We start from the raw sequence: 15807 nt of genomic DNA, 5'->3' as shown, positions 1-15807 counted from the left end.
GGCTTTGACATTGCATAGTGTAGAAGTACAATATCCTATGATTTGTCATATTATATTATTATTGTTGCCTACTCTGAATCCATTGCAGCCTGATCCTCCTGAAAGCAGGATTCCTCCTCTATAATTGTAGTAATATAAATGTATGTCAGTCCCACAATGCTGTATACCAAATTTGGTGGTGACACAGTCAAAATCCAAAAAGTAGATCACAGTCTTTTTCACATTATGCAAATTAGCAAAAATCCATCATGGCAGACTTTTATGGTCCAAGAGTTTTTGTAGTGCACATTGAGCTGGAATTGTGACGAAGTCAAATTTCACGTCAATCGGAATCACCGTGTGAGGGGCATGGCCTTTCCAAAATTGCTCTTAATTACAGCGCCTCCATCTCACCGATTGGGCTCATGTTTCTTGGGAAGCATTTGCACATCATTTCCAGTTATTGGGCCAGGTTTCATGTTTCTAGCTCATTTCAGCTGACGGCAATTTGAGACGTGGCATAAGTGAACTAAGAATAACAAACTGGCAGAAAAACAATAGGGTTCTACCCCTTTGGGGTTTGAACCCAAAAAATCCGAAGCCCTGCAGGCTGGAAACAATTATAGTTATATTGCAGTAATTCTGCAATATACAGGTTTCATCTTAATGCCTTTCCCCCCCACTGACTGCGGGAATATGTCGTGTGTTGCGTGTGTGTGCGTGCGTGCTTTACCTAAATGCTCTGGGTTGTCCTACACGGGTCTCAGGTGCAGGTGTCCAGGCAGACAGGGTCTGGGAAAAGAGCCGCTGGAGCACAGCAGCAAACTGCACCATGCCGCCACGGACCCTACACACACACATACACATACATGACTCAACACTGCTTAGATTTCAAATCATTTTACATGCTACACTGACTTGAAGAATTGATGTCTGGCTCCGGTAATTACGTTTCTTTTGCAAGGTAAAATATATATATATATGTATATAAAAACATCAAACAAAGCTTGCTGGTCGAAATGTCCAATAATGATGCTAGTACAGAACGTAGCCGCTCCACCTCCCTGATGGTGCGAATGACACGGGCCAGTGCGCGCTGGCCCTCAGTTTGATTGCGCCAGGGGGTTTGTTTCACCCTCAGACTCGTGCGTGCATGCCAGGCCGAGCACATCTGGTTCCTTCACTGGTAGCAAGGTGCCAATCCTCACACCCTCTCTCCCCACAGTTTCGGACACCGGACCGAGTTTTACCACATTGGTATAACATCTTTAGTCAACATTATGTTAATAGATGTGTAAATAAATTAAATTTCGTTTTTATTGTTTTTAATCTCTAAAATTCGCCTTGGCTTGACCGTTCTGTAATTCCTGAATTTTTAGTTATGGTATAAGAGCGAATTTTCACTGGTTATTTGTTTTGGTCATTTATATTTTTATTTATTTTTTTCTGTTATATTTTAGGTTTGATTAGCTGTTTATTATTTGTTTCAGTGCATGCTGTCATATTTTATGTTATGTTATTTTGTATAGTCAACCGTTTTTTATTGTATATTTTCAAAATTATCCATATATTGCCATTTTCTTATAAAATATTTTTCATTCCATTGCTTTATTATTATTATTGCCAATTTTAAGGTGAGCTGCTGTGACATTTCTATTTACCTACAGGGATGAAAGAAATATCTCTCAATCTATCTGGAGAGATAGAGAGATATTAACTAGACGTGTTGAAAACTCAATGTTTTGTGAAAACAGCCCTACTTTGAAAATGATTGATTGCATGTTAAGTATATGGTAGCCTTTAACACTATGTATTATGGGAATCAGTTTCAGTAGAACTAGGCTTGGGCAGCTTTACGATAAAATCATCTTTCTTGACTATCGATCGCAACTGATATTGACGACAGACATTTTATTGTTTTTTATCCACCAGGAAACATTGTAATGCATTGTAATGGTGTAAGTGCAGTTTACAGTGAACTGAAACTGGAGCGGAGAGGGAGAGGGGGGGCCAAGGCTCTCCCCCTCTCCACTCAGAGCTGTCGAATAACCACTGGTGCTCGGTTCTCACTTCCCCCCTCTAAAGGCTTGTGCAGAGACTTTGAGGGGCAAGTGCTCAAAAAAAAAAAGAAAAGGCACATGGACCCCCAGCTCCGGTCCTAGGCATTTTGCCACTCTGGGCTAATGGAGCAGCACAGCGGAGCCGCTGTGCACACATCGCAGGTGCTCAAGGTGCGAGGTTCCTCATGAGGTGTTCCTCATGAATATATCTTGTCCAGACAATCCGCTACCTCCATACCCATTCATGCTTAAAAAAACAAAAAAAAAAAACGCCCTTGATAGAAAGGGCACCGTGGGGTCCATGGGGCAGGTGCTCAGGACTGTCCCGCTCCATACTGTTCCAAAAAACTTGTGTGCACCTGCAAGTGCATGTCTCCCTGTTACTTTGGGACTTAATTTAGTAAACACTGGAGGTTTTTGTGTAAATACTTTACTTGTAAAGGATAAATCCTGCACTTCTGGAACTTCGAACTTCGAAATCACAATCAGGGCTGCGATTCTCTCCGCAATTTTGTGGGTAATATTGTCTGACATAAATGTGAACTCTAATGTAACGTTCACTGAAAATAAACTGTGTACTGTATCGCTGAAGTGGAGCATGGAGGGGGGTGACGAACCGCAGCCCAAGCTGCAGGAGCCAGAGCTCAGCTGGAGCGCAGCTTGTGCCTTTCTTCATAAATAAAAGAAAAACTGCACTCAGATTCAATAAAATATGATACATTTTACAACATGCCCACTTAATAGGACAGAAAAGAGACCGGCAGCTTGTGAGAAGTGCCGGTACACACTGGTACAGGCTCTATAAGAGTATTTAACGTAGAAAAAAATAATAACATTATTGTGATGTGGGGATGGTCTGATTGAGCAGCCACACCTGACCTGGATCTTGGTTTTATTTAGCGAATGCAAAGTCCCTAAGCCAAGCAGTTGCCTCCTGGTCTGCTGTATGGAGGGTGGCTAATCCTCCTTTCAGTCTTTGAAGAGGGCAAACTTCTATGATGTGTTCCATGGTTTGCTCCTCTCCACAAGCACACAGTGGGGTGGGGCTACTGCCCCATTTGTGAAGACTGGCCAAGCAGGGGCCATGTCCAGTCCTGAAACGATTGAGAGTAGACCATTGTCTCCTTGGGAGGTTGGTGCCAGGGACCTGTTGATTGGGGTCTGACGCCAGATGTTTGTTTGGGACCTCCTTGGACTCCCATTCTGCTTTCCAAGCCAGTTGGATGGTGAAGTCAGCTGGTGGGATGTTCTTCCAAATTGGTCGTCTAGATGGAAGTCGAGCAGTAGGTGGGTTGTAGATGTCTGCATGGATTGGTAGATGGGGAGAGTCTTTGACCTTTTGGAGCATCCTTTGAGTGGCTGCTGCTCGCCGGATATGTGGAGGGGGAATGTTTGATAGGACAGGGAGCCAGGGGAGCGGTGTTGAGCGGATAGTCCCGGTTATGCTACCGGGACTATCCGATGACGTCTCCTATGGGATCAGCTGAGTCGCCGTGTAGAGGCTCGTAACTCTGTACACCGGAACCTCAATGACCTGAGGGCCGCCCTTCAAGAAGAGTAGGGTACCATGCCTCAGCAGACAATAAGTCGACTTGTGAACAGCATGAGACGTCGTTATCAAGCTGTAATTGATGCTCAAGGGCACATGACAAGTTATTGAGACATTGACATTTATTGTTGTGGTATACCCACAAAGTCAAATATCCCTAACTTTTTGTGAGTAGTGTATATGTATGTATGTATATATACTGTATGTGTGTGTATATATATATATATATATATATATATATATATATATATATATATATATATATATATACACATATACACATATACACACACACACACACACACACACACACACACACACACACATATATATATATATACACAGTGGGGCAAAAAAGTATTTAGTCAGCCACCAATTGTGCAAGTTCTCCACTTAAAAAGATGAGAGAGGCCTGTAATTTTCATCATAGGTACACTTCGACTATGAGAGACAGAATGGGGGGAAAGAATCCAGAAATCACATTGTAGGATTTTTAATGAATTAATTGGTAAATTCCTCGGTAAAATAAGTAGGTGTTTGATCCATGAATCGACCAATACATTTCCTGGTTCAATTAGAATTGGTATTTAAACAGTCCTCTTCATCATGCTGTTCACATTTTGACATCATGAGACCAAGACGACACCTAACATTGATCAACAGTAACTGCCCATTGCGAGGCTTCAAACAGGATGTTCTCAGGGGGAAGTGGCCACTGAGTTTAGAGTGTCACAGAGTGTCATCAGCAGGCTGCAACACAGATACAGCAAGACTGGAAGAGTCACAGAAAGGCATAGAAGTGGCCTCCCTTTGGCCACATCCCACACTGATGACCGCTTCATTGTGAACAGAGCCCTGCGGGACTGGATGATGAATGCCACTCAACTCCAGGCACATTTAAGTGAGGTGAGAGGCACCCAAGTGTCACGTCAGACCATTCAGAACCGTTTACATCAGCATGGTCTGCGTGCTAGACGACCTGCAAGGGTACCTGACCACACCACCAGGCACAGGCATCATCGTCTTGCATGGGCCAGGGAGAATTTACGCTGGACGAGGGACCAATGGGCCTCAGTGCTGTTCTCTGATGAAAGTCAATTCACATTGAGCAGAAATGATGGCCGCCAACGATTTTGGAGACGTCAAGGAAAGCGCTATGCATCAGCCGCTGTTGTCACCAGACGAGCCTTTGGTGGTGGTGGTGTTACAGTGTTGGCAGATGTGTCTAGTCAATACAGAACTGCCCTACACTTTGTGAATGGTACAGTGACAAGCCCATACTACCTGAATAACATCATTAATCCAGTCACTGTGCCCCTGCATGAACAACACAGGCCTACTTTCATCTTCATGGACTACAATGCTCCAGCTCATCGAGGTCGCATCATTAGGGAACGGCTGCTGGAGACTGGGGTACCTCAAATGGAGCTGCCTGCACTTTCTCCAGACCTGAATCCCATAGAAAACCTATGGGATCAGCTGAGTCGCCGTGTAGAGGCTTGTAACTCTGTACCCCAGAACCTCCATGACCTGAGGGCCGCTCTTCAAGAAGAGTGGGGTGCCATGCCTCAGCAGACAATAAGTCGACTTGTGAACAGCATGAGACGTCGTTATCAAGCTGTAATTGATGCTCAAGGGCACATGACAAGTTATTGAGACATTGACATTTTTTGTTGTGGTATACCCACCACTGTTGTTGGCTTTTGTTTCAATAAATTGTTTGAGATGAGGAAATCACCATTGCATGCTTCTGCTTAAATGCCCTACTTTCATGATATAATATCACTGAACTTTTTACATTTTCCATAAATTTCACCCGAAAGCCAAATATCCCTAAATTTTTGTGAGTAGTGTAGACACACACACACACACACACACACACACACACACACACACACACACACACACACACACACACACACACACACACACACACACACACACACACACACACACACACACACACACACCTGGACTCAAAAGTTACTTATTGAGAAACAATTATTTCTCTCTCTCTCGAGAAACAATTCTTTACAAATCAAGACGAGATAGGGCTGGATTAGTAAGGAATTTTTTTTAACATGATACTGAATTACATTCAGTTTCTGGGGGTGGATCTAATCATATTTTTACATTCACTACCATGTTTAAATGAAGAAGGTATCATGCGTGCCTCATATTGCAGTTTAATTTAACAATTGAGTAGTGAATATTTTATATATTTTAAGATTTTATTTAAACATTGGACATCTTGAATGTTGTTTTCATTTAAGAGCATGGGCAAACGTTCCTTGCTTTAAGTGTTTTACAGAATAAATGGAAAGCAAAGTTATATTAACCGTATATAAACCGTGATACGAACCGTGAGTTTTGTGATTCGTTGCACCCCTATTGGATACCATATACCAAGTGACTTATTCATACAGTGTAACGAACATATGTTCCTGACCTTTTTCAATGACTTTTTGTACTGCTACCTTGTATTTTTTCCAATCAAACCTCAAAGCATGAAACCTAATACTGGTGCTTCTGTCCAGACAACAACTGAAATATTTTCAAATCAAGGGACTTGGTTGAAAAAAAGAAGTTTGAAATTATTGTGCTATCTCAGAGAATTGTGCATGTGAGCATTTCCCAGCAGTACTCACGCTGTAATGAGAGCAGAGAGGACCTCCAATGCATCACTGTGTATGGCTGGAAGTACCAGTAGCTTTAAACTGCCATCGCCTGCCACATTCTGAGCCACACACAAAAGGTAAAACAATAATAATAATTACAGATAACTTATGGATAAAATACTGGAAATAAGATTAAGATACTAAGAGATAAATTATTGCTAAATAGATCAATTCGATTCGGCCAGATTTGTTGGTACCCCTTAAAAAAGATTATAAAAAATTGGATTAAAGTGATATTTCAAACTAACTGTTTTCTTTAATTGGTATCACACATGCCTTCAATCTTATAATCAGTCATTCACCCTACTGGCAATAATTTATCACAGTTATCACAGTTCACAGTTTCTTTGCTTTACTCTATGACATACAAAAGGCATGCAGGTATACATGAGAAAATTGCTTTTAATTTCATCACTTTTCAGGAGGAATGAAGCTTTGTTTCAATGAGCTGTAAGGGTACCAACAAATTTGACCACATCTATTTCAATAAACATAACATTTTGTCACAGTCATGGATAATTTGGCCCTGTGTTCAATAGTTTAATAATCAATGACTAAAACCAATGTGAGAATTTTAATTTGCACACATTAAACCTGACATTTTACATATATAAAAAGCAACTGTTATCACAAGGATGGTGTTGTTGAAGAAATTGCTGCTCTTACATATAGGTTTGATTTTGTTGTGTGATTCTTGTTTGTGTGTGTGTACTCACAATGTTCTTGGAACTGATCGCAAGGGCCTGACACACCAGGTTGAGCACTTGTCTGGCAGGCAGACGTACAGCTGAGGTTGGGTCAACACTGAAAAATAGATTTTATTTTGAAGATTTATATTTTATTAGCATTTTCAGACTACTGTCCGCCTGTCACACTCCTGGCCAAGCGTGCTTCCTTTTCCATCCCAAAATTTGAATCCCACTCATATTAGCTTAGAACACATATACTCGCATACCAATCCTACTTAGAACAACATTCCACTGGACCAGGGTCTGCGGGGCAGGAGGGGTGCGAGTGATTCGGGTTCGACTTGCCTGAAGAACTCGTACCCCCAACCCCGCAATTTTAACTGCAATTACCAACAGCACACATTGAGCACTGGGGTTTTCCGGGGTGGCCGGTCAATGGCAGGTCGTTGACGGGTTGGACTGGGGGCGTGGTTGGCCGGGGGGTGGTCGGCTGGGCCCCCCTGTTGGCCTTTTGCTTCTGCTGCACGGCTTCTCACACCCCGAGTGCTGGGGGTGGTGGAGGGCCCGTATATCTGGCGGCCTGCCCGCATCGCCGGGGGGGGGGCTCGGGCAAGGTGTCGGTCTGTCGTCATGGGGCCGGGATCTGCGGCTGCGTCTTGTGCCTGCACCTGGGGGTTGTTTGTATGTGTGTGCCCGTGGGGTGGGGGGGTCTCCTTGTGCTCCCTGGGACTGGGTAATGCTCCTCGGTGCTGGGCGTGGGGGTTGCTTCACAGCCCTCTGGCTTCTCTGGCGGCCCAGAGGTCTTCTGTGGCCGCAGGGCAGGGTACCCCGGGATTCCCTGCAGCGGTATGGTGTCTACAAGGCTGCGGAGTTCGGCGGGCTTTGGGGCCCCTTCCGCTGCTTAAAGCCGCCGCAACATAATACCGACCTTCAACACCAGTACCAATGGGGATAAGTCATGTACACTCACCGGTGGGGACACACACGCACGCGGCCTCATTTCATTTCAAGATTGTTCTGTTCTTGTTCTGTTCTAACTATGACAGGAAGAGGCTACATGACCAGTTATAGTTCCAGTTTTCCTGGACCTAATTAACTGTTTTTCAATACATGTCGTCCAATGTTTATGTTTTTGTGTAAGTGTTGTTTGGTTCTATGTTTACTTGTCTCACCCGTGGTGATTCTCCCCCTCTTGGAGTAGTGATCAGTTGTTTATCGACCAAAACATGATAAATAGTTCTCCAAAGAGGGGGGTTGGTGGTAGTTCTCTATACCAAAAATGGTGCTCTTGTCATTCTACAAGTGATCCACAGGACAGTTATTGCAGCAGTTCTTGATGATTCAAGAATTATTAAAGAGTTGCATTACAGGTTGAGAACTTGAACTCCACTTGCAGACTAACTATGTTCTAGATGCAATGGCATACAAATACTCTGTGTTGTATGCCGTGCTGACAGCACAAGTAAAAAAAAAAATTAAATAAATAAATAAATAAATAAATAAATAAATAAATTTTAAAAAAAAAAGCATTTTCAGACTACAACAACAATAATAATATAAATAATATTAAAAAAACGACCACACTTCAGAACAAGTAAAATAACAGCTAATAATTATAATGAAACATGAAAAATTTTAGTTTGTGGATACAGAACCGACAGTGATCCTTTGAAAGACAATATTACTAATGATAATACTGATAATACAAATACAAAAATAAAAATACAGAAATAAAAATTCTAACATTTAAAATAAAGAATTTAAAAAAATCAAGAAAGCTAAATAAAAAGGGTGAAGTGCTTCGATCAGAAATTGTGGCAGGAGGTTACAACTCTAAAAGTTATTTATACAGTGGTACCTTGATTTGCGAGTGCACTAACATACAAGTTTTCCGAGTTACGAGCCGTCGTTCCATCGATTTTTTGTACTGATTTGCGAGCAAAAATGTGAGTTACCAGGAGCGAGCTACAGGTGCCGCCGCTAGTTGGTGTGGCGTGCGGATCCGGCCAGCATCCCACGTCTCACACGAAGCATCTCTTTTGTGTTTTGTGCTCGCGTTTTGTGCTTTTTCTGCAGTTATTTTGCCAATTTTTTTTATAACCATGGGTCCTCAGAAAGTAAGTGCTGAGAAGAAGGGGACGATGTCGATTGAGTTAAAGCATGAAATCATGGAAAAACATGAGCGAGCTGCGATAAAGTGTAGCAACAAACGAAAGTGACCGAAAAAGCCCGAAACGAAACAAACTCGTCCAACCTCATCCGCCTATCTCCTCCACCCTCCACCAGCATCTTCCGTTAGTCCAAGTCGTCTGATCTCCAAGGTAAATATACTTTATAAAACCAGTTTATTTCTTTACATTCTCTTTTATTATGTTTTTATACAATATTTGTTATTTATAAATACATTTTTGTTATTTAAAAACACGTAACAAAAAAATTGGGGTGTTTTTTTGTTTTGGTTTTTTTTTTCCAATCCAATTTTTCGTAGAAGAACTCCTCTATTGGTGCACTCAGGTTAGGTTGCAAGAGGATTTGTGTTTGTTTGAAGAACTTCTCAGTCCAGTTCTTAGTGGAGTCCACGCGCAAAATCAGGTTCTCTAGGCGAGTGTCAAGCTCCATCTTTTCTGCCTGACCAAGCTTCTCCTCTGCAAACTGTAAGGCCCGGGTAAAAAAAAAAAAACCACTGCAGCCGAGACAAGTCTTTTTAAAATTGAATCCATGGTGTCCGCCTATGCATCCGGAGGAACTTTAGAAAAAAATACGCTTGATGCAACATGGAGAACCCTCTTGATCAGCATCGAGCCAATGATACACCTTGACATTATTGACCTTTGAAACTCCATTGTTATCACTATCAGACAAGACTCCTCATATATTTATGACTGAGGTCCTGCCTATACAACCAAACTACAGAGTACGCAGTTATTTCTTCTACTTAATTTGAGCGTTTGTGTGTCTGTGTGTGTGTGTGTGTGTGTGTGTGTAAAGTACCTCAGTGTGTGTTTAAGTGCAAGGCACACAGCTCGGTATCTCTGCTGGAGCTGGAGGAGGAAAACAGGGTCCGACTCATCCAGCATTGGGAAGGGCAGCTCCGAGCCAGGACCATCATACTTTACAGTTCCCTCTGGAAAACACAAATGTGCAACTTTTTATTTAGCGAATGCAAAGTCCCTAAGCCAAGCAGTTGCCTCCTGGTCTGCTGTATGGAGGGTGACTAATCCTCCTTTCAGTTTTTGAAGAGGGCAAACTTCTATGATGTGTTCCATGGTTTGCTCCTCTCCACAAGCACACAGTGGAGTGGGGCTACTGCCCCATTTGTGAAGGCTGGCCAAGCAGGGGCCATGTCTAGTCCTGAAGCGATTGAGCGTAGACCATTGTCTCCTTGGGAGGTTGGTGCCAGGGACCTGTTGATTGGGGTCTGACACCAGATGTTAAATGTGCAACAAAAAAATAATAATAAACAAATAAATAAATTAATTAATTAATGGTACAAATGATGAGCATCATCGTCCATGTTTAATTTGAAAAACAAACAAACTTAAAAAAATAAAAAAAAAAACAATTATAAAATATAGGGCTGGTCAAAATATCACTATTCAACATGTGCACTATCGTTTACGCTTATAACTCTCATAATAGTCTAGTCACACGGAAATTTGTCAGTACAAGACCAGACTTGCCAACCTTGGGAAAATATTTTGAGTACCACAATAGTGTAATAGGGAGTCGCCATGACGTTTGAGTTATCGCAGCTAAATGACTCCATCAGTTATTCACACTGTAGCAGTCTCATAAAGATCCCAACCACATTGTCTGCGGGCTACTACGGCTAAATATATACAGTATACAAATTCATATTGTTATAAGAATTTTATATGTCTGTTTTGCTGTACTTTTCCCATGAACTTTTGTACAAGGTATGTGTACTTTGCTTTTCTTCTAAAGGCTATAGAGTTCATGTCTTAAAAAAGACATGAACTAGTCACTTTCTGTGCCTTAATGTAAAGAGGAGAAAGGCAACATGTTTAGACCATCAGATAAGGGAACTTCAACAGATGATCTGTCACTGAGTTCCAATAAAAAATAAAATAAAATTGTCATCGAGTTCTGGTAAAATAGAATATGGGACTATTTTAATGAAAACTGTAACTAATCTACTAACTGTTAGTCGGACACAACATATAAATAACATGGAAATGTCAAGTTCAAACTTCAAATGAAAGTCTCTTTCCCTTTTAAGTGCAAATATACCTTTCTATTTCATTATATGGTACTTGCCATTGCAAAATAAATTGCAATCATTACAGAAAAAGTCATAATAAAAATGGCCGACTCTTTTCACCCTCATTCACTGGAAGTCCTCCTTCGCTTACCATGCATTAAACCAACTGAATAAAATTGAACGACTTGTTTTACTGGGTGACTCGTCAAGAACCGAGTCTTAAAAAAAGTTTTTATTTATTTATTTATTTTTAAGGGTCGAAACGTGACATCCAATACGGACAACCAGAGCAGAAGCTCTGCTGTTGTAACAGTGATACATACGCAGTCTGCACAATTTTGGAATATTGTCAGCCGATAGATAAATAACTTAACTGTATCTAATCTTCTTAGCTTACCTTGAAGTACCTCCATTTTTTGAGCGTCAACTACACACAATGTTGGTATCGGGTTTGAGTATCGGAGCATTTTCACGAGTACAAGTACACGAGCACTGTATTGGACCTGTAAATTTGACCGGCACAGAAATGGATATCTGACACTGGTCGGCCGATGAAAACTGGCCAATTCCGGTCACCTGCCGATCGATCAGAGCTGGCAGATCTGCAATACTACTTCAAATTGTAAAAGGGGAAGAAATATATCTGACCACAGTATTGTAAAAATAAAAACACAGAGCCCTAAACAGTAACCTTGAATACACGAATAAGGAACTCAGTTCCACAAGAAAATTTGAGACAAAGTTGCTGGTGGCAAAGTCTACCTAGTTCTGCCCCCTGGTAGATCTGAGACAGTATGGTATTGGCTGAAGCCAGAAGGGAGTGAATCTGATTGGCCCAAGCCTCTGATCTGCCTGCCCTCTCCAACACGCCACCGAGGCACGGTAGTCGTCCGTAACACTCGCACGCCATCTGATGACAGAAAAAATGATTTTAGTGTGAGGAAATAACAAACTAAATAAAACACTGAAAACGTAAACAATTGCAGACCTCTTGTGTTTTCAGGTTGGTGCTGTCCATTTTTAAGAGGAAATAGGCCCCAAGTTTGTCCTGTCGGGATGGAAGGGATTGACACAATAATTTAAGACCAAAATAAAACCATCAATAACGATGAGTGTTTGTTCTTTAGTGCAACCGTTCTATAATCACAGTGATGGGTGTTATTATCGAAGTTGGCAGGGCTAACTTGTTTCTGGCCCAAAAGAAAATAATTTCATGACAAAAAGCAGTCTTCAAGTCTTTAAAGTGGCAAGTCCGTCTCAAGAGCAACAGGGTCGAAACTTAACAGAGACCAGACCGGCAGAACCAAAACATGTAATGCGTCCATACACAAAACATTAATTGTTATGTTTTAATCCGCAACTGTATTATTTTTTTACTTCCAAGTGATCCGAATGAATTTATTCATTTGGTATCGATTGTACAGTATATCGATTTATACCAAATTCATAATTTATTGCTCACTGCCCCGTGAGATAAATCTATTCAAGCGCAATCCTTCTATCATGTTAGTAATACAGCAGGAATTGAGAGTTGGATTTTTGCCAGGACTGTCTGCAAATATGTCATTAGATCCTCTGGACACAAGTGAGCATATCACATCTAGTCAGAATTAAAGCAATGGCTGGATTGTGTGGACATCTTACCCTCAGGGATCCACAGGCTCTGGGATAGTAAGTCATGCAGGCTGTCATTCCCTCCATTGCACTCAGCTCACACTGGAATAAAAAATTGAAAAAAATAAGGTTACACCTTTAAATTACAGGCCATTCATTCCACAATAATTGCTACGAAATTAGGGTTGGGGGATCGTTTCTATTTTCCCAGTCAATTCGTGGCTCCGAGATTCCGAGTCCCCGAGAACGAGCATCTTCTCTACCGCAGATCGCGCCGCATCTCAGGGACTTATTACCTAAATAATAACATTCTTAGTAGTAGCAGTATATTTATCAGTTTGATTAGATCATTAGCTCAAATCAATGAGATTTTGATTAGATCTCTGTTTATCATTTATTGAATCCAAATCATATCCATAACGTTAACTACTCTTTGCGAAGCAAATTAAGGATTTAAAATTCATTTGTTGGCATGTCTGCCCGCCGACTCTCTAAATGCACAGTATGGTGCTGATTCTAGAGATTATTATTAATATCTTAGTTCTAATAGAAAGTTAGTTAAAAAAAGAAATATGAACGCCTTAATATTGGCACAGGAAAAAACAAAATGCAGACAATCATTTAGATCGTCAATATACGATCTAATCGCAGATTGGCACAAGCGATAGAAAATGCTTAAAAATACTACAAAGTAATCTAATATATTTGGCCTTTACGTTACACAAAAATTACTGTATAATTAACAAGGCAAGCTCGAACCATTTAAGCACCAAAAATGTCAGAAAAATTAGTAACTGTGCTTGTCGTTATGGCCTACTAGTAGTGATGCAAGACTCAACAACCCTTTTAAACAACTCGAGAGTTGAGAGTAATCCCTCAAAAGAGTGAATCTTCGACTCAAACTGAAACTAATTGCTAGGGACAAAATTATTAGTCCAAAGTGAGATAAGGTCAAGGCATTTGGCATAATTCATATTGAATGTGACATTAAATACAAATGGAAAGAAAGCTTGAATATTACCCACAGCAAACAAAATTCAAACATAGCCATCTTTCTGTGATGCAATGCTGCTCCCCAGTTTGCCACTGTTGATTTTATTAAGCCTTGTCCACAATATGTAATTCCCCCCAATCTTGAACAATCAATGAAAACATTGAGCAAGGCACATTTAGTGACTGAAATTTGGGGATTTTCAGTCGTTAAATGTGCCTTGTCTCTTCTGTAAACAAACATAACAACTGCAGTCATTGAAGAGCACAAATCTAAAGACGGAGAAAAGACGGACTGAGTTTTGTGATACTCCAGCACTCGCGAAAATGGATTTTCCTGCGAGATTCTCGTGAGATACAAAGTATCTTGCAATATTTTAAACCCAAAACAAACATGGATACCGTACAGCTCGCTACTGTGCTTGTTTGTACAGTGCTCACGTTATACACTAATCACGCCCATATCAGTCCGCCACAACTCCACAAGTAGCTCCTCAATTTCGGAAGTCCACACTCGCCCACTGGCCGCTTTACAGGCACACAATCTCATCGGCTGTTGAAAATTGCCCTCCCGATTTTAGGCTGACGCGCACACACCAAAGGATTTCAGAAAGACTAGCACTGATAAAATCAAACATGTTCGACTGAATTGTGACCTGGCCAATTGGGTTCGTATAGAGACAGATTTGAGTCTCACTCACATACACATATCCATGATGGCTACGATTCTACCACGGAATTACCCTGATCTCAAATCGTTGCCAAATCAGCCATGAAAGTCACGTAATGTGGCCCTAGCTTTAGACGTAAGATGGAACACCATAGCTAGATACGTAGTTTCTATAGTTCTGACGTTTATAAATTGCAGTGGTACCAAACAGTCAGTCTCACCCCTCTGCTGCGTTATTAACCATTTCTCCCATACCTCAGTCTTGAGGCCAAGCAGAGAGGTGAGGATTCCCAGGATGCAGTTGAGGCCAACATCCCTGGCAAGCTCCGGGAGCATAGCTGAGTACTGGAGCAGATCATGGAGGACACTCACTGCCAGCTGTACAGTCTGCAGTGGAGTCTGAGACTGAACAGGAGAAAAAAGTGACAACAAAAATTAGGATTGGAGTGGGGTAGGAAATGAGTTAATGTGGCAAAAGGGGAAGGATGAAGAGATGTGAAGGGAATTGTGGCGCAAAAGGGGTCATTTTCATGAAACCACCATAAAAAATGTCCGAAATGAAATGACACATTCAAAAATATGAAATACTACATTGTTACGGTAATGTAGGGTACATTACTGTGACAATGTTTTAACCCACGGAACGGGTTACGGTAATTAATGTTTTGATAAGAAAAGCTCATAAAAAAAAGTCAAATAATATCATTTTTAAAACAACTAAGTGGGTAATATAGTAGGCGCTGTGTAAGTTTATATGGTGGTTTCATGAGAATGACATAATTTGGAAATGATTGCCATTCATTGCACTTTCTTAAAAATCGCTGCAACATGTGCCTAAACTTTTGAATCTTTTAAATCACATGTCGCCATTAAAAGTATAAAAATGTCTCCGGAATCGCACCCATACAGTATTGTGTATGAAGAAGCTGAATATGTTGCATGCTCCTAATGTTCTTCTGTTGTGTTTGACATTAAGTTTTATGAGATGTTATCGCTTCCTACTGGCCTGGAATGCTTATGTGAGCATTTCTTTATTGCATTTTTCATTTTTGTTTTTGCATGTGGACAGAGAGTTTTCGTAAACAGAGGAGAGGGGGATGCATTTTCAAAAAAATCTGTATACATGTGGACAAGGCTTTACCTGTATGACCTGTTGTAGCGAGCGCAACCAAGAAAGGCAGTTTTGCTGGAACACCTCGGTAGAACTGTCTTTAACAAGCATGGCAAGCAAACAGAGACCCTCGAACCTGACACACACAAGAAAGGTTTTGTACACAGCACAGGACACATGTCAAGTTAAGTTATATATGTATACATTGAAACATTAGGCACACTTACTTTGTCTTGCTCGTGCTG

General features: G+C 41.1%; 1 protein-coding gene across 2 annotated transcripts in view; it reads right to left on the bottom strand.

Annotated features, from left to right (window-relative positions):
• Positions 1-15807, bottom strand: part of pelp1 (proline, glutamate and leucine rich protein 1) — a 42779-nt gene that overhangs the window by 24593 nt on the left and 2379 nt on the right. Inside the window, exons 2-11 of one of the 2 annotated variants that reach the window (XM_080023672.1) lie at positions 15790-15807; positions 15593-15698; positions 14707-14856; positions 12822-12893; positions 12166-12225; positions 11940-12087; positions 9947-10079; positions 6983-7070; positions 6237-6325; positions 713-826 (exon numbers count right to left, since the gene is read on the bottom strand). The exon at positions 15790-15807 is cut by the window's right edge and continues 47 nt beyond it. In XM_080023672.1, the coding sequence (XP_079879798.1) occupies positions 713-826; positions 6237-6325; positions 6983-7070; positions 9947-10079; positions 11940-12087; positions 12166-12225; positions 12822-12893; positions 14707-14856; positions 15593-15698; positions 15790-15807 (978 nt within the window). The remainder of the gene's footprint in view (positions 1-712; positions 827-6236; positions 6326-6982; positions 7071-9946; positions 10080-11939; positions 12088-12165; positions 12226-12821; positions 12894-14706; positions 14857-15592; positions 15699-15789) is intronic. The other variant, XM_080023673.1, reaches the window with a different exon arrangement.

This window comes from Zeus faber (genome assembly GCF_960531495.2).
Source record: "Zeus faber genome assembly, chromosome: 22".
In the NCBI taxonomy this organism is placed as follows: Eukaryota; Metazoa; Chordata; class Actinopteri; order Zeiformes; family Zeidae; genus Zeus; species Zeus faber.
Note: the sequence above shows the minus strand (reverse complement) of the source record. Positions and strands in the feature narration are given on the sequence as shown.